The sequence below is a fragment of the Monodelphis domestica genome, chromosome 7 (genome assembly GCF_027887165.1).
Source record: "Monodelphis domestica isolate mMonDom1 chromosome 7, mMonDom1.pri, whole genome shotgun sequence".
NCBI classification, from domain to species: Eukaryota; Metazoa; Chordata; class Mammalia; order Didelphimorphia; family Didelphidae; genus Monodelphis; species Monodelphis domestica.
The window spans coordinates 195,024,503-195,051,655 of record NC_077233.1 but is presented as its reverse complement, the minus strand read 5'-3'; the positions used below and the strand labels follow the sequence as shown (position 1 = coordinate 195,051,655).

General features: G+C 40.3%; 2 protein-coding genes across 2 annotated transcripts in view; both read right to left on the bottom strand.

Moving 5' to 3' along the window:
• Positions 1 to 5,692: 5,692 nt before the first annotated feature.
• Positions 5,693 to 7,888, bottom strand: FOXD4 (forkhead box D4). The gene has a single exon (XM_001373935.4). It carries the CDS (start codon positions 7,544 to 7,546, stop codon positions 6,344 to 6,346), a length of 1,203 nt encoding a protein of 400 aa, XP_001373972.1. The 5' UTR covers positions 7,547 to 7,888; the 3' UTR covers positions 5,693 to 6,343.
• A 3,563-nt stretch (positions 7,889 to 11,451) lies between these two features.
• Positions 11,452 to 27,153, bottom strand: part of ZNG1A (Zn regulated GTPase metalloprotein activator 1A) — a 54,923-nt gene continuing 39,221 nt past the window's right edge. Inside the window, exons 11-15 of the mRNA XM_056806231.1 lie at positions 24,000 to 24,051; positions 14,140 to 14,208; positions 13,978 to 14,043; positions 12,063 to 12,192; positions 11,452 to 11,719 (exon numbers count right to left, since the gene is read on the bottom strand). Coding sequence (XP_056662209.1) covers positions 11,646 to 11,719; positions 12,063 to 12,192; positions 13,978 to 14,043; positions 14,140 to 14,208; positions 24,000 to 24,051 — 391 coding nt within the window. The 3' untranslated portion in view covers positions 11,452 to 11,645. The remainder of the gene's footprint in view (positions 11,720 to 12,062; positions 12,193 to 13,977; positions 14,044 to 14,139; positions 14,209 to 23,999; positions 24,052 to 27,153) is intronic.

Here is a 27,153-nt window from a genome sequence, read left to right as displayed (position 1 = left end):
ATCAGAAAGAGATTATCAAGAGACAGAGAGATAGACAGACAGCAGAGACAGAGAAAGCTCAAGGAGAAAGCAAAGTAAAGATAAAGGGTAGAGGCAGGGAGAGGTGGAGAAAGGAGTCATTTGTGAATCAGTCAGAAAATCAGTCTACCAGGTTTTTCTCTGAAAATCCTAAACTAGGATCACTTTGAAGGCAGAATCCAGTTGATGCACTCTGGGTCCCACTTATCTGAAACCTGAACAGAGAACAAGACATAATCTCTGGGAACATGAGAAAATGTCCCATGATCCCTTTACATTTTCCCTTGAAGTGAAATTGAAGTGAGAAAAGAAAACCACCAGCAAGGCTATATTTGTGAAGGGTCCACTGACCAGAATATATCGATTACAGCAGAAGTAAGCTTAAAAGGGAACTACTCTCTCCACTCAAAAAGATACAGTTGCTAAATCTTTTCCTGCTCTAATCCTCCTCCTCAAAGTAGGAAGTCTTCTTTCTCTTCTGGATCTGACATACAGAGGAATTCAATTCAACCAGCTTCAATTCTTTGTTTTTGGTCTTCGGGTTTTTGTTTATTTACTTGTCTTTTGTTTGATTTAGTGATTTCAACTAGCTATGGAGAACTCCCTCTATCAGTATAGATGGGAAATTCTTGTTATTTACAGTAATGTAGTGACTGGAACACTGAGATACCAAGAAACAGGCCAAGGATCCGACTTCCACCTGGGTATCATCAATTAGATTAGAACGAGTCTTCCAGTCTCAGGACATCTCTAACCATTACATCACATTGCTTTTCAGTTCTACCAAAAAAAAAAAAAAAGCAAGAAGTTCCTTCTATAAGACAAGCACTGCACTAGGCACTAGAAATACAAAGATGAAAAAGTGCATTGTCTCTGCCCTTGAGGAACCAAGGATGGGCTGGGGACACCCAAATTAATTAAGAAGGTACAAAGTCTCTTACAAAGGTGACTTGTCCCCAAGCCTCAGTAACCAGAAGGGTCTAGAACTTATAAAATTATAAGGCTGGAAGGAGCCTTGGAGATCAATCTCCTCTTTGAAAAAAATTTAAAATTTTCTTCTTAGTTTGTTTCATTGTTCCTCAATTTTCTAATTTTCTTCCAACCACTACTTCCCTAGACTCTAACCCTTCTACAATCCTTCCCTTATTTTTCTTAATTCTAAATCCCTTTATATTCCTGGTTGTTCATCAATTTACAATTCTAAGGATCCTTCCCTTATCCTTCCTCTTATTCTCTTATTTCTTAATATAAATAACCTCTATTATTTCTTCCCTAATATTATCTCCTCTTTTCTGAGGATGAGGAAATTGATGTCCAAGAAAATCAAAATGACTTGCCCAAGATCACTTAGTCCAACTCCCTCATTTTATAGATTTTATAGTCCCAGAGAGGTTGTGGTTTGTCTAATATTTCAGAGGCAGAAACGAGCAACAGACTGAATTCTTCAAATCCAGTGTTCCTTCTCTGTCACTATTAACAGACAGCTAGATAGGTGCAATTCAGCTAACTAGCCAGAGATAGAGCTAAGATTAGAAACTGGAGAACACTGTGAACATTCCTTATAGAATCTAGTTAATCCCTCAGCTACCTGGGACAAACCTGAGTTCTCTGATGGCAAAGAGGGAAAATTTTATTTATATATATTACATTATGTATATGTATGTACATATACATATGTTTTTGTGTGTATACATTCATACTCATAAATAAATAAATGAATAAATATATATATAATATATATATAATAAATATATATATATATATATATATATATATATATATATATATATATATAAAATCAGAAAAGGGAGTGAAGGTCTTTTGAGAAAAGGCTGGATATCTACTTGACCCCGGTATTGTGGATAGGATTCTTGTCTGGGAATGGATTATAATAGGTTGGCCCAGATCATCCTTGGTGGAAGATGTCAATCTTCCACCTCAGTCCAGCAGCCCAAAGCAAGCCCTTCCTTCCTCAGATCTCACCAATAATGTGGGGACTCAGAGACAATTTAAATTTGCCCTCTGGGCACACAAACTCAGAAAAAGTTTGCCAAAGAGGGCTAGATGGACAATGAAGATAACTCTTCACTCTTATTCTCTGGTACTCTTTTACTCACAGGGACCTCCCAGAGCTGGGCAGCTGAAGGGATGATACAGTTTAATTTTACTTTACCATCTAAACTAGGTTCCTCTCCTCCCCTCTTTTTTCTCCTCCCCTGTCCTCCCTTCCCCTGAGGGAAGAAGATAATTTTACTTTGCCATCTAAAGAATTCCTTCTTTCCCCTTTCTCCTCCCTTCCTCTCCTTTCCAGAATTGTTTCAGAAAAGGGAAAGAACACGTCCAAAGGGCAGTTAAGCATTCCCACATTTGAGCTATGATTTTCAGTGCATCAAAAAGGATCTCTGAGGTAACAGAGTGGGAGAACTTGGAGAGAGAAAGAAAGAGAAGGATATAACAGACTAGAGCTCCCTGCAAACCTGGTCTCCTAAACTTGAGATTCTGATTGTGTAGGAGGAGGGAGAATAGGAGGGAGGTTCACAAGGAGATGCTTTTCTCTTGCCTGATACTGATTTCTAGTCACTCTATAGTATCTGAACCCGATCTGGATATTTCGGTGGCAATGGGAAATTGTTATTGTTTGCCTGTTTTAAAACTTGGGACAAGACTGGGTCCCTGCTCTCAGTGGGGGTTCTACCTTGCTAAATAAGTTCCAATGACTCCCTGTTGCCTCTGGGATAAAAAGTAAATTCTAGCTCTATTATATATTACTGCATGCCCACCCCTTCTTCTGACAGTCTATGATTTAGCCAAACAAGCCTAGTTCCCCTCTCAGCAATGTTTCCCTTCATCACCAATACATAGTATTGATTCCAAGATGGAAGGAAGGAAGGAAGGAAGGAAGGAAGGAAGGAAGGAAGGAAGGAAGGAAGGAAGGAAGGAAGGAAGGAAGGAAGGAAGGAAGGAGGGAGGGAGGGAGGGAGGGAGGGAGGGAGGGAGGGAGGAAGGAAGGAAGGAAGGAAGGAAGGAAGGAAGGAAGGAAGGAAGGAAGGAAGGAAAGAGGGAGGGAGGGAAGGGAGGAAGGGAGGGAAGGGAGGAAGGAAGGAAGGGAGGAAGGAAGGAAGGAAGGAAGGAAGGAAGGAAGGAAGGAAGGAGGGAGGGAGGGAGGGAAGGGAGGGAAGGGAGGAAGGGAGGGAGGAGGGAGGGAGGGAGGGAGGGAGGAAGGAAGGAAGGAAGGAAGGAAGGAAGGAAGGAAGGAGGGAGGGAGGGAGGGAGGGAGGAAGGAAGGAAGGAAGGAAGGAAGGGAGGAAGGGAGGGAGGGAGGGAGGGAGGGAGGAAGGAAGGAAGGAAGGAAGGAAGGAAGGAAGGAAGGAAGGAAGGAAGGAAGGAAGGAAGGAAGGAAGGAAGGAAGGAAGGAAGGAAGGAAGGAAGGAAGGAAGGAAGGAAGGAAGGAAGGAAGGAAGGAAGGAAGGAAGGACAAAAATGCAACTTAGGGCAAAGAAAAGTTTCAAAAACCACACTAGCTAAAGAATGTTTCCTGAGAATGTGTTACACCTTCCCTTCCCAACAACATTCTCTAGAGGACAATCTACAGAAATTAAGCCAAAGGCATCAGTGGTTTGGAAATGGATAACGAATCAATTCCTTAATTAGGATCATTGTTAAGTTTGGAATTTCTATGTGAAAGGCAGTAAAAGCGTTTACTTTTTTATGCAACTGACATTGTTGGGTATAGAAAAATAGGCAAAGAAAGAGCTGTGAGTGGTATGCACTAAGAAGACTGAGGTTGTGGGGAGCAGAGATCTTCATTCTTGAATCTTTCATTTATCTGGACCTGCAGAATAAGAGTATCTTGAAGAGGAGTGTTAGGTTCCCTTATGAAGTCCAAGACATTTCAAAAGTCCCAGAATTTAGGAATCCTCTAGGTGAACTCACTTTTGCAAATTCTAAGGGAGCAATACTACCTATTTCTTTTGCCTAGGGTCACACAGCTAAGAAGTTTCAGAGGTCATATTTGAACCTAGGACTTCCCATCTCCAGACCTGGCTCTCAATCCATTAAGCTACCTTGCTGCTTTCACAATACAACTTTTAAGGGGGAAAAATGAAGCGATGAAGTTTAAATAGAGTAATTTTTTCATGGACAAAAGAAGAATAGTAATTTAAAAGGGTAATGGGCAAAGGGAAAGGTATGTATGCAAAAAGTAGAATTGGCTGTTTCCTGGCTATGTAAATCCTAATGATTTTGGAATGCAAAAAATTATCAAAACTGGTCTGCAAACTGAGGGAAGTGCAAGAATTGGGAAGATATGATCCAGCCTGTAAAGGTGAAATATAATATTGAAATTCATTTGCTAAACAGAAGTAGTTTGTTTCCTCTGGTGTTGGAAAGACCTTTTCAGGACAATACCATCTACTGATAATTGTCCACTTAATTTCAAGATGCTAAGAAAGGCTAGTTTTTTCTTGTAAGGTGGTATTTTTTTTCCTTCGACTGGAGGGCAAAATTTTTAGGGTAGAGATAATATAGAACAATTTTATCACATTAGAATGACTGTGCAGAGCAAGTAGGTTGCTGTTTTGCCAATAGCTACTTGGTGTAAAGGACAGAACTATTCTAGAAAACTTTTCCCATTGTCCTTTTAAACTAATAATCCATTCTTTTAAATGAAGTTCTTTTACCTTGCCGCCTATATGAAATGGCACAGTGTAGGAAAAAAATCTCACAAACTCCCTCCAGCTTTCCATTCACTAATAAGGGAACCAAAGATTTGCTTCTTTTTTACAAGGGAAATTTGGGGATTTGAAGTCTGATGTGTTAGAGGTAATAAGAGAAAATGCAGGAATTTTGCACTAATGAGGCTGCAGAAATTTTTAGAGGAAGACAGTTGCTAGTGAATTGGGATGAAATTTAGAATTAGAGCCAGGGTATCTTCAGATGAGAATAGGGTTCCAAATGTCTCAGGATTAAATAATACTAAACTAGAGAGAAACACCTGTTACCTATTTTAATTGTAGAAAGATGATTAGGAAATTAATTACAGTAGCTGTAGGTATAAGCATATATATTCGTTTTTGATAAACTTCTTTTTAAAGGAAGGTAATTTGGGTTTGGGAAAGGTAAGACTAACTGGTCCAGATACATATTTTTTTTTAAATTAGAAATGTGTCCAGGGCAAGAACAAATTTAAATGATATAATGGCTTTCCCTAGACTTTTTCTTAGAAAGTTGTCAGCAGAAGGGAGCTGATTTTCAAAACTAATTAATTAACCCACTCCACATACTTTAAGAATTTTTTAAATACCAAAAACATTAGATCTTGTTCTCTCAATAAATACTGGCTTCCAAAATCCAAAGTAAACCCAGAGTGTAGCTTGAAGAAAAAAAAAATCAAGGTCTTTAAAAATATTTTCAAATTTCCTTAAAAAAATGTATTTTCATAAATACCCAAACCTCACATGGTATTTTAAATAGTAATATACGAATAGGTACTTTCAAAGTGTAACCTGAATTGTCTAACCTATATGTTAGTGAATATATTTTTTTAAATTTTTGTTGCTTTTTTAAAACCTGGAATAGAATATTGTAAGAGGAAGAACAAGGTTTTTATTATAAGGGCAAGAAGCAATGAAATATAGAAAAGAATAGAGAATAATACTTTATTAAATTACTTCAGTCTAAGTTTATTATCTCACAGTATATGTATGATGCCTTAAATATTTTCACAAGAAATAAATACTCCAAATTTTTAAAATTCGTTATATTTACAGATGACTGGAGGAAGCAAAGACTATTATATACACTTCAAAAAATAGCCTCATGGTTCAAAGAAGGCTTGGAAGAGGAAATCCCTGTGCAGTGGAAGTCGTTTTTGGAAGTGTTTTTTTCTTTTCTTTTCTTTTCTTTTCTTTTTCTTTCAATTCCAAAGCACAACGCTTTCTCGAAACAGGTTAGAAAAATGCAAAAGGGACACCCCATATTTGGTCACTGGAACCAAACCCAAACGAGGAAAGCCGACCACGTCAAGTCACATCCAGTGCATTTGACTCTACACCCAGCCTGCCCAAGAAAAGCATCAGGTCTGTAAACATTTTACGGAGTGAAATATCTATAAACGACGAGGTACTTTGCTGCAAAGCTAAAACGCTCAACAAGAACTCTAACCAATAGGGAAGTGCATCTCGAAGTTGTCAGGGACTTGGACCTCAGTTTCCGAATCTGTAAAATAGGGGGCATTTGGATTAGATGACTCTTAAGTGTGCTTGCAGGTTTCGTTATGTAATCCTGGAGCAATCGCGGGGAAGGTGGGGCACGGCCGGCAGGTGGCTCAGAATGGGAGCTCGCTCGCCTCCTGGACAGTGGAAGCAGCCAGCGAAAGCAGCCCAGTGCCGCTTGCCCCAGTTGGGCACCCCAGGGACGCGGTGGCCAAGGGCCGGCCGAGGAGAGCTCCCTTGCCGGGAAAGCATCCGATCGCAGCATCCGGCTGCTGTTGCCATAGCGTCCGGGCGACCGCGGACACTTGCAGCCACGGGGAGGCGGCCATGGCGGGAGCGTGCCACAGGTGGCAGTGACTCCATGGAGCCATTGGGGCCCCCACCGTGCCTCCTCCCCGGGTTTCCTGCATGATACTGTCGATACTAAACGAGGCTCCCTTGACTCCACGACGGGGCGCTGGTACCTGAACTTCCCGGCCCACGGCACCGGGCAGAGGCTGCGCTGCACTCCCTTTTCTCGGTGGCATCGAGGGACGAGCAGGGGCCGGCAACACGACGTAGCGCAGCGGGTGTGGCTGCAGCAGTGGGCCCGGGCGGAGCCGAACTGGGACCGGCGCGGCGGCAGCGGGGCACAGCAGTAGTCCCGCGGTCCCCGCGGAGTGCAGGGGCGCACACAGCGGAGAGCCAGGGCCCGGGCGCTTGAAGCGTTTTCTCCGGCGAAGGAAGCTGCCGTTGTCGAACATGTCCTGGGAGGCCGGGTCCAGGCTCCAGTAGTTGCCCTTGCCGGGGTGGCCTGGCTCCCGGGGGATCTTGACGAAGCAGTCGTTGAGCGACAGGTTGTGGCGGATGCTGTTCTGCCACGCAGGGAACTTGCGGCGGTAGTAGGGAAAGCGGCCGCTGATGAAAGCGCAGATACCGCTCAGAGTGAGCCGTTTGTGTGGGCTCTGCAGGATGGCCATGGTGATGAGGGCGATGTACGAGTAGGGCGGCTTAGCCAGGGCCAAAGGCGCACCCCCTTCTCCAAGCTCGGCCGGGACGTCCCGAGATGGGGAGCAGCTACGCCCGCTGCTCGCGCAGTCCCTGGTCCCCGACGGGGCGCTGCGGTTGCTACTGCTGCTGCTGCGGCTATTACTGGTCGCAAGAGGCCCTCGCTGACCAGACTGCGGCCGCCGCAGGTACCGCTCTTCCTCCTCCTCCTCCTCCTCTTCCTCTTCCTCCCCCGGCAGGATGTCCAGAGGCTCATCTTCCCCGTCTGAGCCCCGGGGGTTGTGCTGCGGCCGCAGGGAGAGTGGACACTCGGCCCTTTGCAAGTTCATGGAGATCTTGGCTCTGGGGATTCCACCGAAGCAGGAACCGGGGAATAGCCAAACAAACTACGGTGCGAGCTTACTTAAGTGGAGGTTTCCCCTCTACTGGTCTACCACCCCTTCGATCTTTTCTTCCCTTCCAGGGATGTCTTGGGATACTGTGGGTTTGCTTTTATTGGTTCCGTCCCCTCCTTCTTTACCCCTCCCCCACCCTACCTCCTCGGATCCCTCCTGTTCTCCAAAGCTGCCTCAGTCCTCGTTTCCATTAGCCGCTTGGGGGGGGGGGGGGGGGGCGCGGAAGCGGAGGAGAAGAATGAGCTTTGAGTTTGAGCTATAAACAAGTTTTTTAAGAGAGAGCGAGCGACCGAGAGAGAGAAACCCAGTTAATGAAAGGAATTTTGTTAACCCAGCGATCTAGGAGGATGCAGTTAAATAAAAGTTCAGTGGGGAGCTGGGGACTGAATGGCATGTTTTGCTTTTCACTTCTGGAGTAAGGGGTGCGTGTGTGTGACCACTACTTGATAAGGGTAATCAGTAGTCCCGGGACTCAAAGGCAGTACCTGACATCCTTGTCATCCATATTGTGGCCAATATGCCTATGCCTCTGGATGTGGGCAGGGAACAGGAGAAAAATGGGGATTTGGTTTGTAAATGATTCTTTTCATTTAAGATCAAGGAAGAGACTCCCTTGGAAAAAAGATTACGTGACCGCAAAGGCACCCCACTCCATGAAATTGACTATGTTCTACGTCATCTGTAAAATGGGAACACTGATACTCGCGCTGCTTGCTTCATAGGACTGATGTGGGGCTCACAGAAAAGCTTAAAGAATGGAGAGACAGAGAGATGGGATTATGGAACTATGGGCTGGAGTATGAGCTAAACAAACTTGCCCCTAGGAGTGAATTGCCCAAGAGCACAGAAGCCAAAATTGGAGCCCAGCTTTTCTGATGCCAAATCCAGTACGCTCCACTAAATCCGAGATGTTCCGCATCTCCCTTTGTGTGTTAACCTCTCCCGGAAATACTGCCTATCACACTTTCTTCTTCAAAGCTGGAAAAGACCCTGGGGCCAGGGGTGAGGGGTAGGAAGGAGTCGGACCCTCTCCGACGGCCAGGAAGAGGAGTCCGACAGCTTTCAGGGACAGTGGAGGTGGAGGCACCAAGGACAATCTAAGCTCCCAGAAAAGGAGGCAGTGAGCATCCCTCGCTCTTCAGCTTCAGGCGATCATTCTATCTGTTCATCTCTGTGTAACCTCGGACAGCTCCAGATCATCTGACCGCTCTACTCCTTCCCTCTCCCCGCATTTAGGGCAGCCAAGGAGATAGAGAACAGCCAAAGTGAAGTCAAGAGAGGTAAGAATTGGAAACTTGGCCTCCATGAAGGGAATTGCGTTTTGTTTTTTAAGGTCCACGACCTTTATCTTCTTCATGCTCTACCTGCTGATAGTTCGTCTCTTCATTTGGAACAGAAAAATCCAGAATCCAACACACATTCCCAGTTCTTTTCTAAATATTCTATACCCGGCGACCTGGGTTAAGCCCTGCTTCCTTGACAAGTCAGAACTTCTGGGACCAGTTTCCCTAGCTGAAAAGTGGAGGAATTGGACCAATCTCTGATAATTCTAGACGTGCCATCAATCACCCTCGATGGCTAGCAATGAGTCAGGTAGCAAGGGCTGCAGGATCATGCACCATCTGCCTGAATGGGAGTCAGTGTCTCAGGAGATAGCCCCTAAGAAAGGGAAAGGAAGGCCAAAGGGGAGGAGACGCTTCTTCCCTGGCCCACAAAACTACTATAAACACTAAAAGGACACTTTGAGAAAAACCTGGGCAGACTTCTCTGAGGTCGTGCAAAAAACCGTGAGCAGCACCAGAACATGGTACACAGTAACGACAATTCTGTAATAATGAGACAAAGACTTGGACACGCTGATCAATACAATGACCAGACCATTTCAAAGAACTCCTGATGAAAACTGCTATCCACCTCCAGAAAGATGTTTCCAACACGGCTTATGTGAAAATGTTTTTGCATGTTTCCTGTGTAAATGAGATTCGGTTGCTTGCTTTCTCAAATGATAGAAGAGGGAGAGACTTTGGAACTAAAAAAACCCATGTTAAAAACAACAAAAGTCATTCCTGCAGCTGGATTTCTTCCCTGTAATCCGGGGTGTTCTGGTTAAACCTTTTCTTTTTTCCCCAGAGCGGGTAGGTTTGGGAAAGGAAGTAGGTGGGAGTTTGGGGATTCCTGTGATCCATCTCACAACGTGAAGTAGTAAATGATGGTCCAGGTCTTCCTGTAAGAATGGATCCATTTATTATTATACACTAAAATTGCCATTTTGTGAGATTTCATTAAAAAAAAAAACATTTCTATTGTAGTCCCTTTCTGACTGCACCCTGAGTAATAGTTTACTCTGAAGTAGATCATTAATTTTTGTCGTCTCTTAGCTGGCCTTTATCTCCCTATAAAGGAACAACTGGCTTCAACTCACCCTGACAAAAATGGTTACCGAGGATCTACCGATGCCTGCTTCCCCTGGACGTAGGAGGCAACACAACCTGAGTCACCGGCTTAGGAGGAAAGTCAAAGGCTGTCATAATTCAGTTTGGTTCTATATCATCTTGGGATCCAGCTGGCTCAGTTGAATATGTTGCTGTGCTCGGGTGTTTTTTCCCTTTTTAGTGGTAGCATCACCTAGCCGAAATTCATTTGGGAAGGAATGGGGGGGAGGGGGCACAGCAAGGTGGCTCAGGGAATTGAAAGATGGGAAGTTCTGGGTTCAAATGTGACCTCAGACTCCTCCTAGCCCATACTGCTCTTTTGCCTTGGAACCAATACACGGAGGGAAGGAAAGAGAAAGGAAAGAAGGAAACTGAACTTGTGATAACCAAATGTGAAATAGGAAACTCTGCTATATTTTTATATATTTTATATCCACCCACCCATTATGAATTTCACATTCCTCTCATAGTCCTGGTCATGATTTTTAAGCATTTTAGAAATTTTTGTGTTTCTACAAAGAAATTTAATGTAAGGAATTTGAGTTACTTTCAAAATTTTACACCTTTGGGGGGCAGCTAGATGGCTCAATGGATTGAGAGCCAGGCCCAGAGATGGGAGGCCTTGGGTTCAAATCTGGCCTCAGACACTTCCTAACGGTGCCCTTACTACTCTTCCGCCTTAGAACCAGTAGCCAGTATTGATTCTAAGATGGAAGGTAAGGCCTAAAATAAATAAATAAAATTTTACAACTTTGTAAGAAAGTGATTATCATTTTGCCAACCTTTGACACCTTCCAAAATCCTGAATACTGGGTGATATAAAAATTCACATCTATTAGGGGGCAGTGGGGTGCCTCAGTGGATTGAGAGCCAGGCCCAGAGATGGGAGGCCTTGGGTTCAAATCTGGCCTCAGACACTTCCCAGCTGTGTGACCCTGGGCAAGTCACTTAACCCCCATTGCCTAGGCTTTACTGTTCTTCTGCTTTGGAACCAATACAAAGTATTGAGTCTAAGATGGAAGGTAAGGGTTTAAATAAAAAAAAAATTGACATCCATTAGTATCAACATTGATATCTTAAACTATAACATTATGGAAAGCACTTTGAATTTGGAATCAAGGAGCTTTAGAATCCCAATTAACACTAGGTAACCATGGGCAAGTAAAGTTGCCCAAGCCTGTTAACTCATCTACAAAACATACATAATGCAGTCCTTTCAGGACTGTCTGCCATTTCATCTTCAAAGTCAATTCCGAAAGACAGTTTTAGTGCCACCTGTCTGAAATCAACTTTGTTCCCAGTAGAGTACAGCTTAAAGGGTAGCTTTTTGTTGTGCCTGGCACACAGTAGGTATTGAATAAATGCATGTCAAATTCAATGCATTTCCCAGGAAATAAAGAACATATGTGCTGAAAACTTTATAATACTTATTTAATGTGTTACATAAAAGGAAAAAAATTTAAAAGATAATTCATAACAGTGCCAAGAAAGATTCACGAACAAAGCAGCAGGAATTTGATGCCCCCAGTAAATCATCCAGTCTTTTGATTAGAAATGCTTCTAGTGTTAAGGACAGGCTTGGTCTTCTTTGAAATGTAGTGTCAACTGCTTTCTTGTTTCTCAGTCACTGTATCTATAAATAGGCTTTTAAGGATTTCCTTATCTAAGTTTCTGCCTGTAAAGAGAACAAAATATAAGGTGATTACTCTCCCTTCTATTTATTTAAAAACCTTTAGTCTATTGATTAGAGACTACCTAATACCTCATAGGTCACATAAATATAAAAACAGGAGGCTTGGGGTAATGGTCTTCTATATATCAGAAAGGAATGGCTTTTCAGCTGCATACCTTAATAAGGAATTTGGATCCTACGACCTTGAAAAGAAAACTCATCTTTTATGCTGATCAGGATTTTAGCCCATAATTAATACAATCAGCAGCTAATTTCTGTTAAAGGCACTAGATCCAAACTCCTACTTAAGGGTTGTCTCTGACACAGAAGGCCTTCAGTCACTTACCTATCAACACCAGCCTGTTGGTTCTCTCAGCATCATCTTTCCAGCTCACTGGAGTCTCTTCCAGATCATACAGCTCATGGACCCCTTGGACAATCACTTGGTATGGTTTGTCTTTGATAGACACCAGTCCCTGCTCATAAGGACAATTATTGATCAATTCCAGTTCTAATCCAAATGTAAGTCCATAAATTCTAATGCAAGTGGCACAGGAATGTCCATTCTTTTTCAAGTGATACTCGTTTGTAAAGGAAATACCATAAAAACTGTAGGAATTCTCAGTAAGTAATTTCCAAACTCAGGGGAATTAGGTAACCAAATAAAGCTCCCTAAAATGGCCACTTTTCAGGCAAGTTCTGCTGTCTTCCTACCTCCAAAGTTTCTTAGAAATACTGTATGTTATAAAAATGGGATCTTTGTTAGACGTTCACCTGCTTCTACCTATTATTCTTCCACTCCTAAGTTCCTTTACTTGTTCACAGTTTCTATGGAGAAGTCTGAGCCATTATAGAATTTGGGGCTTCAGGTAGTAAAGTGCTCCTGTTTTCACACAAAGGCCCCAAATAAATGAATAACTTAATGAATGATCCCAAAGTATAGGACAAGAATGCTACTGTTTATCTGTACGAAAGTTCACATTGGTTTTAGAGAAAAGACAATATGAACATGTCACCTGATATTCAACTTTTAAACATTCCTTCAATATTATAAGCTTATGAGGATGAAACATTCAAATTTAATATTGGGAAAATCAACTCTTCCTCCTATACCATTTATATAGCTAACTTTTGACTGATTTGTAAAAAAATAATATCAAACAGCTGCAAGAAAAACTTCAAGCACAGAAACCTGACAGCCACTCAACAACTATTTGTTAACTGAATAAACCTAATTTTTCTCCTTTCCGCTGGGCATCTAGAGCTGTATGCACCATTGTAATTGTTGGTCGCCAACTGTAATTGTTGAAATTTCACCTTCTTAAGATTGATGTAATATTGAACAATGGCCGCCAAGGAATTTACTTATTAAATTCCTAAAATGAAACACTCAAGTCAGAATGGAGTTTATGGAGGTTTAATCACACTGGGAGTAGGGAAGGAGAGGGAGAGAAGGAGAAAAGAGAAAAGGGAAAGGGGCTACTCAACCTCTGACCAAGGCAGAGAGAGTTTTAGGCCCAAAGGGCCAAGGTGGAAAGAATCAGTCCTTAACTCACGTGACCGCTCTGAAGGAAAGCTGTCTGCGGGCGTCCTCCCTGTCCAAGCTCCTAACACCAACTGGCGTCTCGCTCTCTCCACAGGAAGTGAGCGAATTCCAGAGGCTGTTCCCTACCTCACTTCCTGTGTCTCACAAGTGCCAATGGCTGGCTCTAGCTTGGCTTAGGACAGCCCAGGTAGGCAGTTAGTTATTTCTGATTTGTCATTGACTAGCACATGCCCGTGTAGTGTGGGTGTGCACAATTTTTGGGTGCTCGACCAAGATGGAGACTTTTAAAATTCACACCATATGCATCAAAAAGCTTGATGAAGGGTGGCTGCATTTTAGTTTTCGGGTCATGAAGCTACCTTGAAAAAATAAAACTCAAAGAAACTTCAGAGTCCTCCTTTTTTACTGACCCAAAGCAAGCGCAAAGGGAAGAGATTCACCATCGGAAAGATTACTAGCAACACAAGAGTCTTAACCCCTGGGAATCCAGAGCATGGGGCGCAGGGGTTGTTTGAGCTGTAACTCACAAAGGAGCTGGCCCAGTCAATCATGCTTTATACAACAAGCTGAAAAGCCCCCCTTCCAGACCCAGTGGGAATAAGACAAAAAGAGAAAACAAAGTATGAACCCTCCAACCATAAATTCAGCTTTTAAAATAACTTAAGAAAATGATCACATCTCAAAGTACTGAACAAGATAAGTTTGAATACTGAACCTTTAGTCGGATGACTTCCATAGTGTGATCTGCCTTATTTTTCACAGTCTTTTCCCACAGCAGATTCTGTACACAGAACATATTTTAAGAATGTTGCAAATAATAATAATTATAATTTAATCACATAAGACTTTTTAAAAGTATAAAGGAAACAACTCTTACTTGAATAAATATATTTAGATTTTCTTCAGTTGTACTTCCTCGTACTTCAAATGTGACTGTAACAATACTCTGTCAACAGAGAGAGTCAATCATCATTTCTGACAACAAAAACCAAAATTACTAAGAAATAAGTGGAGGCCTCGGTAAATGTGAGATATGTAGCCTTTTCTCCATCCCTTCTACTATGAATTATCCTTTTCTCATCTTTGTCTTCACTTTTTATTTTTTCTCTCTTACTATCTCCTGATCATTTCTTAAGTCTTCAAGAAGGCAGCACAGATGATGCTCAGCTATGGTAAGAGAACCTGTTAATTCACAGTAATACTCAGAATGTGTCAGGCCTGCCAACACAGCGAAGGTAACACACTTCTTTTTTTCTCTTTAAACAGTTACCTTCTGTCTTAGAATCAAAACTAAGTATTGGTTCCAAGGCAGAAGAGCAGCAATAGGGGTTAAGTGACTCACCCAGGGTCCCACAGGTAGGCGTAGCTGAGGTGAGATTTGAACTCAGGACCCACGGCTCTCAATAAACTGAGCCACCTGCTGCCCCTGGTAACATACTTCTAAAGCAGGATGACTTGGTATCTGGCCACTAAAATACCTTCCAATTATGAAATTTTGTGATATAGCCCACATATCTTGATGGTAGCAGATGGGTAATGGGTTGGAAGCAGATTGAAAGTAGACGGGTTGTTAATTAAATGAACTTGCTTCACCTCTGTAAACAAAAGGCCATCAATACATAATTATCCATTGAATTGTTTTTCCTATACTCTAATAACTATGAAATTTGAGAGGTTTCTGTGTAAAGATATTCATTATTATTTTTAAATTAAAGATATAACCAAGTTGTTCATAATTAGTCGTGACGGATTTCTGCTGACCCACATGCTGAGAGGCTACTTTAAGAAACTGCATGTTTCAGCAAGGAGGCCAGGACTGCTGGACTGCAGCATCTGCAGAGAGGACTACACTGTAAAATGACTGCAAGGTAGGAAGGAGCCAGGTTAGGAAGGACTTTAAAGTGGGATGGTAGAACGCATTAGAGTAGCAGGGCCAGAAGACAGAAAGGGATGGACGTGCCATGAAGGCAGAAACTTGTGGAATCAAGTAAAAATGCCCCAACCAGGTTAATGACATTATTGGGGAGAAAAGCTAATGTCAATAAACATATCTCTTAACTTTCAAAAAAGAAAAGAAATTACATGTTTCACCTTTTCTATGAAGTGCTTTCAAGGTTAAAATTCAGCTGTCAATTTGCTACTATCCTCAACATTTTCAAGATAAATGATAGGCATGAACCAACGCTGTACACTAATGAACCTGTTTGTTTTCCCTTTGGAAGAAGAAGTAACGTGGAGGCCGAGCTCAATCCACCCCAAAGCTGATAGAGAGAAGCCTTTAAAGGGCATTGTAAGATAAACTTTTGGTCTCATGATTAGCCTGTTGGGAAATACACTGCCTAAAAGCAGGGGCCACTTTAGAAAAGGAGTGAGTGACTCATTAAGAGCAAAGAAGCACTTCAAATAGAATGCTTACTTTCTCCCAATCACAACATTTAGCAGAGTCAAAAACTAAACCTTCTCACCTGGGAAAAGTTAATTAAAACTCTATAAATAAAAATCATTTGCTAAGCTGAGCAGCTCAGCTTTTTGATATCCTTAGACACTATGCCAAGTGGATAGAGTGCTGGGGCCGAAGTCAGAAAGACCTGAGTTCAAATCAGACCTTAAATACTTTCTAGCTGTTTAACCCTGAGCAAGTCTTTTTTTTTTTAATCCTTACCTTCCATATTAGAATCAATATCATGTAGTGGTTCCAAGGCAGAAGAACCTTAAAGGCTAGGCAATGGTTGTTAAGTGACCTATCCAGGGTCAAGCAGCTGGGAAGTGTCTTGAGGCCAGATTTGAATCCAGGACCTCCCATCTCTAGGCTGGCTCTCAATCCACTGAGCCACCCAGCTGCTCTCCTGAGCAAGTCATTCAATCACTCAGTTTCCCCATCTGTAAAATAAGATGGAGGAGGAAATGGCAAACCACCCCAGTATTTTGTCAAGAAAATGCAAATGAGGTCTCAACTGAACCACAAAATCACTGTTGCTTCTTTCTTCTGAGAGTCTAATCTTCATTGTAAAGTATAAATAGAGCTGTGTGGCTCAAACCTGTTCAGAAATCATAGCTTTGATATCTCTCTGGAAAAAAGAAAACTAGGGTGCTACTTCTAAATATTCCTTTCATTAGTGCTGTTCAGGAATCCCCTCCCCACAAGAATTATCTCCTGGGCAATGGCAGGGCCTTACTTCCAATCACACACTCATATACATCCATGCAAACACGGTCCCAGAGCTCACATACTGATTCATATCTACACACAGATGTTGTTTCCTCCTTCACGCATACACTCTCACACTAGTATCTGGGATTGGAAACAGTGGGGAGGAGAATGGATGTGGAAAGACTTTACATAGCTTCCTTCTGAGTGATAACTCTAACACAGAAGGGCGAGAGCTAGGCAAATGGCACTGAGTGACTTGCCCTGGGTCACACAACTAGGAAGCATCTGAGGCCACACTGGAACCCGGGTCCTCTCTACTCCAGGCCTGGCCCACTGGGCCTCCTGGATGCCCCAGGACTATTTTCTATGACTTGACTACCAGTAGCCAGACAAAAGAACTTATTTTTGAGTTTATTTATAAAATATCTAGTTATTTCCCCCCTTGGGGGTAGCAGAAAGAGTGAATCATAGGACCAATCATAGCGAGTTGGAAAGATCTTTCAAGGTCCTCCAGTCTAATCTTCTCATTTGTTCGATGGGGAAAAGTAACACCAGAAGTCACCTATCACAAGTAAGAAGCAAAGCGAGGATCTGAATACAAAGCTGCAATGATTATGGGATCAAGTACACACTACTGTAATTACCTCTGCATTAGAATTGGCTGGTGCAGGGGGCAGCTAGGTGGCTCGGTGGATTGAAAGCCAGACCAGAGGGTCCCACTTCCTAGCTATGTGACCCTGGACAAGTCACTTAATTCCTATTGCCTAGCCCATAGCACTTTTCTGCCTTAGGATCAATGGAAGGTATAAGTTTAAACAAAACAACACAGGAATAGATTTATAGATCTATTCCTTTGTAATCCATTTGTGCCATTCTCCTTGATTTAATACAAGAATTTAAGTCTATTCAGTCAGGTTTCTTTAAACCCTTACCTCCTGTCTTAATCAATATTATCTATTGGTTCCAAAGCAGAAAGAGAGGTAAGGAATAGGAAGTGGGAATGAGGCAACTTGCCCTGGGTCACCCACCTTGGCCAAACTTGAATCTAGGAGCTCCTCCCATCTCTAGGCCTGGCTCTCTATCCATGGAGCCACTACATGCCCCCACTAAGCATTTATTGAGCACCTACTACTGTACTGTGCTCCCCCGTCTAGTGGGGAGATGTGTGGACAACTACATATAAATCAGCTCTAGAAGACACTACACTGAAGGGAGCCTGGGAAGGGCATCTTAGGAAAGGAGAGTTCGAGCTGGGGCTTGAAGGAAGCCAGGAAGGGGAGATGAGGAGGAAGACCATTCAAGGCATCGAGGCAGCCACTGAAAATGTCCCGCCCAGGAGAAGGAATACACCCTGCCGGAGAAGAAGCACAAGGAGGCCAGCGCTACTGGAGCGAGCATGTTTGCGCTAGGGCTGGGTGCTGAAGGTATAAGACTGGAGAGTGGGAGAGGCAGGGGAGTGTTAGAATGAGCCTCCAACCTAAGGGAAGACGCTCTATGTTTGATCTTGGAGGTGACAGGGAGTCACTGAGGTTTACTGAGAGGAGGGTAATATAGCTGTATCTGTGCCTTAGCAAGATCACACCCATTCGAGGCAGCTAGGCGGCTCAGTGGATAAAAAGTCAGGTCTGGAGTCAAGAGGACTTAGGTTCAAATTTGGCCTCAAGACAGCTCCTTGGCTGCGTGACCTTGGGAAAGTCATTTAACTCCAACTGCCTAGCACTTAGTGCTCTTCTGCCTTAATAGACAGAAGGTAAAGATTTTTCTTTTAACCCTCACCTTCTGCCTTAAAATTAATACTATGTATTGGTTCCAAGGCAGAAGAGCTGTAGGGGCTAGGGAATGGGGGTTAAGAGACTTGCCCACAGACACACAGCTAGGAAGTGTCTGAGGTCAGCTTTGAACCTAGGGAGGATTTTTTTAAAGATACATTGGTGGCTTTGGGGAGAATGGAGTGAGGGGAGTCTTGTGGCTAGCCCAACAAGCAATTTATAACACTAATTCAATTCAACAGCAAGCATTTATCCTGAACCCACTGTGTAAGAAACAGCAAGCGAGGCTCTGGTCATACAAAGACAAAAACAATTGGGTGAATCAAATAAGTCTCAGCACCACTTTTTCTAAGCATCAGTAACAAAGTAGGAGGTTCTTTAATTGAGGCATGGCCAAACAAAGTGTAGGATATGAATGTACTGGAATATTATTGTTCTATAAGAAATTCCAAATAGGAGGAATTCAAGGGAAGCAGGGGAAGCTTTATTAGGAAGCAAACAAAACCAAGAAAACAAAATACCCAAGAACTACAATAATGTAAATGAAAAAAACAGAACCCTGAACTCTGCAAATATGATGTCCAAGCTTGAACCCAGAGAAGAGATGAGAAAAAGCCCTTTCTGCCTTACTTGCAGAGGTTGGGGAATGTGGATGCGCATCACTGCACTGCATAGATTTTTCCTCAGTTGACAAAGGCTGAACTGCTTTTTTTGGTCTTTTCTTTTTTATTCTTTCTTACAACAAAAGATTTGGGGGGGGGGGGAGACAAGGGCAAAAGATATAATGGGAAATGACTACAATGTAAAAACAAAAAATGTAAATAAGGATTTTTAAAATTAGGAGAATCATGAAAGATTTTCCAGTGGAGATAGCACCTATGAGGACAAGAAGGAAATTAAGAATGGCACAACTGAAATCACACTTTCATTAATTTCTTTCTAGTAGTTAATTAAGTATTCTTTTGAGTGAGGTCTACTTCTACCACACACAAAACTCAGCCAAAACAAAGTAAGTGTTCATTCATATGGTACATTCATATGCTAAGTTTTTTCTCAAAGGTTTTGCACTGTATTTACATTTTGCATCAGTGGGTACTAAAGTGCTTAAGCAGATAAGAGAGAAGTATTTTTTCTCTTAATAAAGTAAAAGCTGGAGGGCCATTCAAATAAAGAGACTAGCTTATGGAGGAAGGAATGTGTTCCATAATTGAAAGGGATTTTGTAATTATATTCAGGTTCTTCACAACTGCCCACCCTCTAGCCAATCAATTAACTATTAGGAAAACAAAAAAAGATTTAAATAAAAAGCTAAAGATTTACAGAAAGGCAAGAATTATTTGAATAAGTTAATTACAATTATGAAAGCATATTTTAATCTTTACCACTTGTGAAAGGAACAAAAGTGTTCCTTTTTAAAACAAATATTTTACCTTAAAAACATTATTCTACTTCTGTTTGTGTGCCTTCATTTCCCAAAATAATCCTCTTTTCCCCAAACTATCCTATGCAACAAATAAAAAAGAGGGGAAAAAAGCTCAGCAAAACTAAACCCATGCCTAACTATGAATGTAATGTACCCAGCCACACTCCCCTGTCTTCTAAGGTCATGGAGAGCCTACTTTCCTACTCTCTTCTAGGCCAAGGATGATCCTCAACTAGCCTCAGTTTATTTTTTGGTCTTTTTCCATTTACATTTTTATAGTCATTGTGACCACTGTTTCCTTCTTTTTGTTCACTTGGCTCAGCATCATTGTTTACTATGTGTCAGATAATGTGCATTAGAGTTACAAAGAAAAACCAAAGTTTACATTTGAATGGGGGAGACAACATGTATATGAATAGGTATATTCAAATTACCTCCAAAGTAGATTCAGGTAGGGGAGACTAGCATGCACTAGCATTTGGGGAAATCTGGAGTCTAGAAGACAAAGAGGGATTCTAAGAGGGGGGAGTTAAGGAAAGAAGGAATTCCAGATACAGTACTAGACAAATCAAGAAATAGAATGTAGTATGGGGCCAGGTTGTAAAAAACTTTCAATATCCAATAGGAGTTAATATTTGATTTTAGAGGAAATAGGAAGCCACTGGATTTGCGGTGGAAGTGATACAGTCAGACCAATATTATAGGAAAAATAACTTTAGCAGCAATGTGGAAAAATGGATTCAGTGGGGAGAGATTTGAAGGAGAGAGACTAAAATTGGAGGTGAAGACCTAAACTAGGATGGTGGCTGTATGAGTGGAGAAAAGGGAATCTAGGAAAGTTGTGGTTAAGATTTGTGAACTAACTATACACTGGGAGAATGAAGAGTTGAGTAGGACTGACGTTGTGGATTTGGGTGACTGAAAAGATGTGCTCTGGAGAATAATAGTAAAGCTTATAATGGAGAAGAGGGGGAGGAAAATTGAGTTCTGATTTGGAAAGATGTCTTTGGGAATCTGATTTGTAGTGGTCAACAGGCATTTGATGATCAGGAAAGCTCAACAAATATACCAGGGCTCTGATCTGTATATCCAGGAGTCATCTGCCTAGAGATGATAATTGAAACAATGGGAGCTCAGATCAACAAACAAGTGGAGGATAAGAGAAAAGGGAAGAGAAAGAAAGTCCAAGATATAGCCCTGAATTATGCTCAAAGTTAGTGGGAGTGGCATGCCATGAATGCAGATCAGGCAAAGTAGGCCAGGAAAGGGCAGTCAGGTAAGAGAATGAAAAGAAAGCAATCATCACAAAAACCCAATCAGGAGAGAATGTCTCAGAGGAGAAAGTGGTTATCAGGGTCAAATACTACGGAGAAGTCAAGAAAGATAAGGATTGAAAAAAGAAAAGATTAAGCAAAGAGTTCACTGGTAACTTCGGAAGACAGCAGTTTTGGTTAAGTGATGAATTTGGAAGTCAGAGTACAAAAAGGTTTAGAAAGGAAGAAGAAGGGAGGAAGTCGATGTATCTAGCATGAAGATAACTTTTTCAGAGTTTTTAGCTGAGGGAAGAAGAGAGAATATGACAGCTAGTGAAAATGGTAGGATCTAGGAAGGAGTTTTAAAAGTTAAGGAGACTTGAGCATATATATAGATCAGCAAGGAAGAAACCAGTAGATAGGGAGACAATGAAGATGGACGAGAACACAAGTGTAAATGTAAGTCTTCTCATGTTTCTCTGTATTCACATTCATTCTTTCTTGAATATTAAAGTAATATTCCATTACATTCATGTAGCACAGTTTGTTCAACCATTACCCAATTAATCTACTTTGTTTCTATGAGAGATAATACATGTATAACCCAGTGGAATTGCTTGTCAACTCTGGCAGGGCAGAGGGAGACAACATAAATCATGTAACCATGGGGGGCAGGGGGGAATTAGAAAAGAAGAAAAGAAAAAGAAAAATCTACTTTGTTTCTAATTCTTTGCTACTACAAAAAGTGTTGTATATTTTGTTCCCACTGATTTCTTACTAGGTTTATGATGAAGTGAGTTAAAGGCAGGGTGGTGAATAGTTATTTCATAGGAAAATGCTTGGTTATCAGAGAAAAGTATCTGACATTTGGAAATCTTCACATTTTTTCGTTTCCAACCAACTACTGACTGTTATTTAAATATCATCATCCTTTAACACACAAAAATTTCCTTCCACAACAAATACATATTTGTGAAGCATTAGGGCTATTTAGTCTACTTAAACTTGTTTAATCACTTGTTTCCTTTCCCTTTAGAAAATCATTGTAGGGCCCATTGAGGTGACTCAATGGATTAAGAGCTAGGCCTACAGATGGGAGGTCCTGGGCTCAAATTTAACCTCACATACTTCCTATCTGTGTAACCCTGGACAAGTCACTTAAACCCTCTTAACTCATTCTGCCTAGGAACCAATACACAGTACTGATTCTAGTCTGGAAAGTAAAGATTTTTTTTTAAAGTCATTGTAAAGAGCACCAAAGAACTTACAACTATATAAAAATATAGCAAAAGCATGGTCAATATGAGATGCTATGGTTTCAATAGCTTCTGCCTTTAAGAAATGCTAAAACTTAGCTAGAAACTCAATAATGTTAGGTGGGAAAAGTATTATATCAATAAAGAATCCCTTAAAATATAGTAAATGTTGCTTTATTTTTTAAAACTAGGGAATCTGATAGCATAAATGCATTAACCTATAGCAATTAGAGACTGGATTTAGTGGCACAGTGAATAGTCATTAATATGATATGATTCTTTTTTTTTTGTAACCTTTACCTTCTATCTTAGAATAACTATCAGTTCCAAGGCATAGGAGTCACATAGCTAGGAAGTGTCTGAGGCCATATTTGAACTATCCACTGAGTCATCTAGCTGTCCTAGTACTATTCTTTCAACTGAAAAAATTAAGACAATTTATCAGAAGAGAATCATATTTTCTGGAAAAAAAAGCTTTGCAAACTATCTGCTCACAGTATTCCAATCATATCTATAGTGCAGGAAATGACAGTCACTACAAATCAGTTCTTTTAGGCTATATATGGAATGCTACCTTGGTCCTCATAGTTCCCCTATAAGGAAACAAGGAATTTGAGAAAATGAAGGAATGAATAGGGGCTGACAAAACAAAATGTTCTATTTTCAAACTATCTAGACTTTTTTTTGCCTATCTATTCTATCTTAAATTTACAGTTGATTTCTCAGTTAGACTATAATTCTAGGTGCAACTGATGCCAACTATCCAGAAAGCAAAAGCTAAAAACATCTTTGACTCATATAAATATATTTCATGAGTAAATAGTTTGGGGGTTCCAATTATCAAAGTAACTGTCCTAATTTTCTGGCCTGCTTTTCAGCAAGCAACAATTCTCCCCTAATCATTTTTATATGCTTCTATGTCTTTGTTTTGTCCTCTTTTCCTGAAGCCACTGGAGTGCAAGATGTTCTGAAAGAGTTAGTTTTCTCCAAGAGCAGTCTACAGTCAAGAACTTGTATCCTTATCTCAAGTGGTTGCTTTATTAATGGGAAAAGTTAGTTGGAAAAATAAATAAACATTGTGAAACTTTCCTCAAAGAAAGTTCTATATGATATAAAAGAGAGAAATGTTCCATGTTCTTACAACACATAGGAGGTAATGTAGTAGAACGCAGAATGCTGGATTTGGAGCAAAAGGCCCTGTGTTTGAAATTCACCTTTGCCATTTTACTACTTCTGTGAACCTGGCCAAATTATTTCCCCTCTCTGAGACAGACTCTAAGGTCATCTCTAGTTCTATCTCCTGTAAGTTTCCTAGAAGGGAGCAAATTAGAGAGTTAGTTGCTATTATTCTGACATGGTTTATAACTACCATAAATGCTAAAGAAGTTGGTAAAGGTCCCAGAAGACAAAGGTGGGATGGAAAAACAAGGATACCGTCGATCCACATATAGATTCCAGAGCCACCACAGGGTCTACTGTATACTCCTGGTTTTCGTACTAAATCAGAGTATCCCAGAGTTCTGAGAGGTTTGTCTAGAAGGGCTTGAGGGAAGGAATACATATGCATGATATCATATTTGTTTTTCTGTCCTATCAGCTTCTCATACTAGCTCTTAAAGTAGGGAAGGGAGGGGATTAGAATTCAAGAAAAACTGATTTGAGGAACTAAAAATCTACTTCTCTACATGAAGAATGACAAGAGTTCAAGACAATTTTTATTTAAACAAGTCTCTTACTTAAATGAACATTTTAAAATACTTAATCCAAGATGGTTTAAAAATTAACCTTGTATTGTTACCAATTCACTCACAAACATATTCTTACACAGATATTTTTAGTGAAAACACTAGAAAACATATAACTTAAAATAAATTTTGCTTTTTACCTTATCAAGGTGAGGTTGTGTTGTCTGCACATGTTGTAGTTTTTTCTGTAAACTGAAAATATTTACATGTTCAGAAACTAATACTTTTCTTACTTAACCATGTTTTTGGAGGTGAAATCTAAATAAAAAAAGAGATCATCACAATTCAATTCAACATCCTATATAAATACAACTCTCATTTGCACAATGCTGTGAAGGTTCTTTCTCTACAAAAATTTAGGGAGGTCAGAAGGGCAAGTGCTATTTCCTGAGAAATAATACAACTTGCTCAAGGTCACATAGCAACACTAAATTACCTCACTATGATCTTCAGGCACACCTTTTACTTCTTAAGACCAGTGTTCTTACTTTAAGCTGCCCCTCACATATATCTCAACAAAATGGATAACAAAACTGAAAAAAAAAAGTTGGCATAATAGGTACACTATGCCTTACTCAGGAAAAAATACTATAAACTCAAATTTATTTTTGTAAGATAGCCACTGTTAAACATTTTATTTTTTTACTCCAAAATAAAATTTAATTTTAAAGGGATACAAATCCTACTTGGAGCAGTTCTGAACACAGAGGAAAATCAGGATGGCAAATATAATTTGTTTTTGGAATTATGAATTTGAAGGGTTCACAAATATGCTAATTGGCACTGATCGAATATATAATGTTCAATATTAATTGCAATTACTTTAACCCAGGCTTGCAAAAATATCTATCAGTCCACAAACATTTTTTACCCTGAAAAACACTATATTTTCCAGAGTTGAAACATAGTTATCTGTGATTGCAGTGTCAGAAACATGAAGTTTTCTTTATCAATATTTACTCTCTTTTTGGAAATTTTAAGTTTATACAATGTTTGTAAAATTTTCCATTCATCAGGGAGAATAACTTAAATCATTAAAAATGCATTTTTCTGAACAAAATTATATACTACGGTATATATTCAGACACTAATGAGGGAAGGTGAATAAATAATAAATAAAACCCTGCAAAGATTTGAGAAGAACAGTAAGGGGTAAATTAGTAACAGTAGGTTTAGCAGAGAAGAGGAGACCATATATATGGTGAGAAACTTAGGACTGAATAAGTCTCTGTAGGGGTCATGGTAAGGAGGGTGTCAAATTAAATCCATTCCAGCTGGCTAATTATGAAAGGATTTCTTCTGTTTAGTAGCCATCCACAAAGCAAAGTTAATCAAATAACTCACCTACTCTATACTATGAAAGTACACTTAACTGAGAGCTGGTTCTTTAAATAGTGGTCACCAATGTGTTATAAATAGGAGTTGTGTAAGACTGTACTGAAATATCTTTAAAAAATAAAAAGCTAACTTTTCTCCTTCCAGTATAGAGATCATTGTTCCAGCTGATTTTGTTATAAAGGAGGGATTCTTTGGTGGTGATGAGTGCTTAACTGTAATTTACTGTATTAGGAAAAGGCATCAAGAAAACTTACTTTAAAAAACGTGCCACTGAATCAAACCATTTTTGGGTCAGGATATTCTCTGACCTTTCTATATGATACTGGTTCCAGGCTTATAGTTATCATCAATTTTAGTACCTATATTGACAATTCATTTAATAAACTGGACTTATGGTAGCCAAAATTCTTACAGTCTAAATCTTCCATCTCAATTCCACATCAGTTACCTAAATGAGAAAGTCATGCCCAATTACTAAAGACTTCTCTCCAACTCCAAATTCTTTAGCTCTGAAATTCTCCTCCTGGACTGACCTTCTTTCCTTTCTCTGATACCACATACTCTTACTGATACAGCTCTTTTCTTTGTTGTGAAGTTTAATTCTATGATTCCTTCTTATTACTCATATAGTAGTCCCACTTGTCTTCTACTCAATCAGCCATTTAAGTAAGGCACTTGTCTCCACGCCTGAGTCTTTTTTTTATATCCCAACATGCTAATTCACAATTCCAAGCAACTCCCAACATTTTCAGTCTCTGAAGATATCCTACGCTGCTAGAGAAAGTCATAAAACTACAATCTTCATTAAGAATTATGTTATCTAACTTTCTCTAACCCATTACAACAGTCACTTCAAATCTCTATCAAACTCCCAAGAGAGAATGTTTCAAATCTTTTCCCTTTTTATCCTCTCGCTCTTAGGTGACTAGTTTTATTTGCTAATCTGCAAAGAACAAGGCTAACAAGAGTTCTCCATCATGTCAATGATTATAGAATGGCCTTAAAACATTTACAGTGATGAATAAGAAAATTTTAGTAGAAAGAAAAAAAACACTAATGAATTAAAGAAATTGAACATTCTTAGGATAAAAATTATTCTCCAAAGAAATTTCCAGAATGAGCATCTGATAGGCATAATGTTGAACAAAATTTAATTCTAAGTTCTAAACATATGTTAATTTCATTAAATATCATAGTACTCAATTTATCAAGAAAAAAGGAATTAAAAAAATTTTTTTAAACCCATTAAAAATAAAAAATAAATAAAAATAAAACCCCCATTAAATCCATTTTTTAAAAGTTCAGATTTAAGGCTGGTCATGAGATCAGGAACTCTTAAGTGCCTACACTACTAAATACAGTAACATAATGAAGATTATACACTCCAATAATAATTTGTTAAAAAATGTCAAGACCTGAGGTGGAAATAATATAGGTGGCCATAGGTGTGCATCAACAGGTATGAAATGAGGTGCAGAAAGCATCATAATACACAAACTAATACTAATAGCTAGCAAAGTGATTAACAAATATTTTTATTTTATCCTCACAACTTTGGGAAATAGGTGCTGTTATTATCCCCATTTTACAGATGAGGAAACTGACACAAATAGAGAAGTGTGTGAGGCTAAGTCTGAACCCATGTCTTCCTGTTTCCAGGCCCAGCACTCTATCCACTTTGCTGCCTTTCTGACTTCTAGATATCAGATTTCCTATGTCTAACCCTAGAGCATAATGAGGCCTCATGGAGATACAGGCAGCATTTGGATAAGACCTTATGTAACCATGTAACTCCTGAATCCCTCCAGACACAAACCTGGAATATTTGCATAAGAGAATGATGACTCAACACTGCATGTCCTCATGAGGGGGAAACTATTCCCTCCCCACCCCTTGGCCCCCCTTCCCCCCTCAGAGCCAAGCGCAGGCTCTGCAAGGGAAGTGCCAGTTCCAATG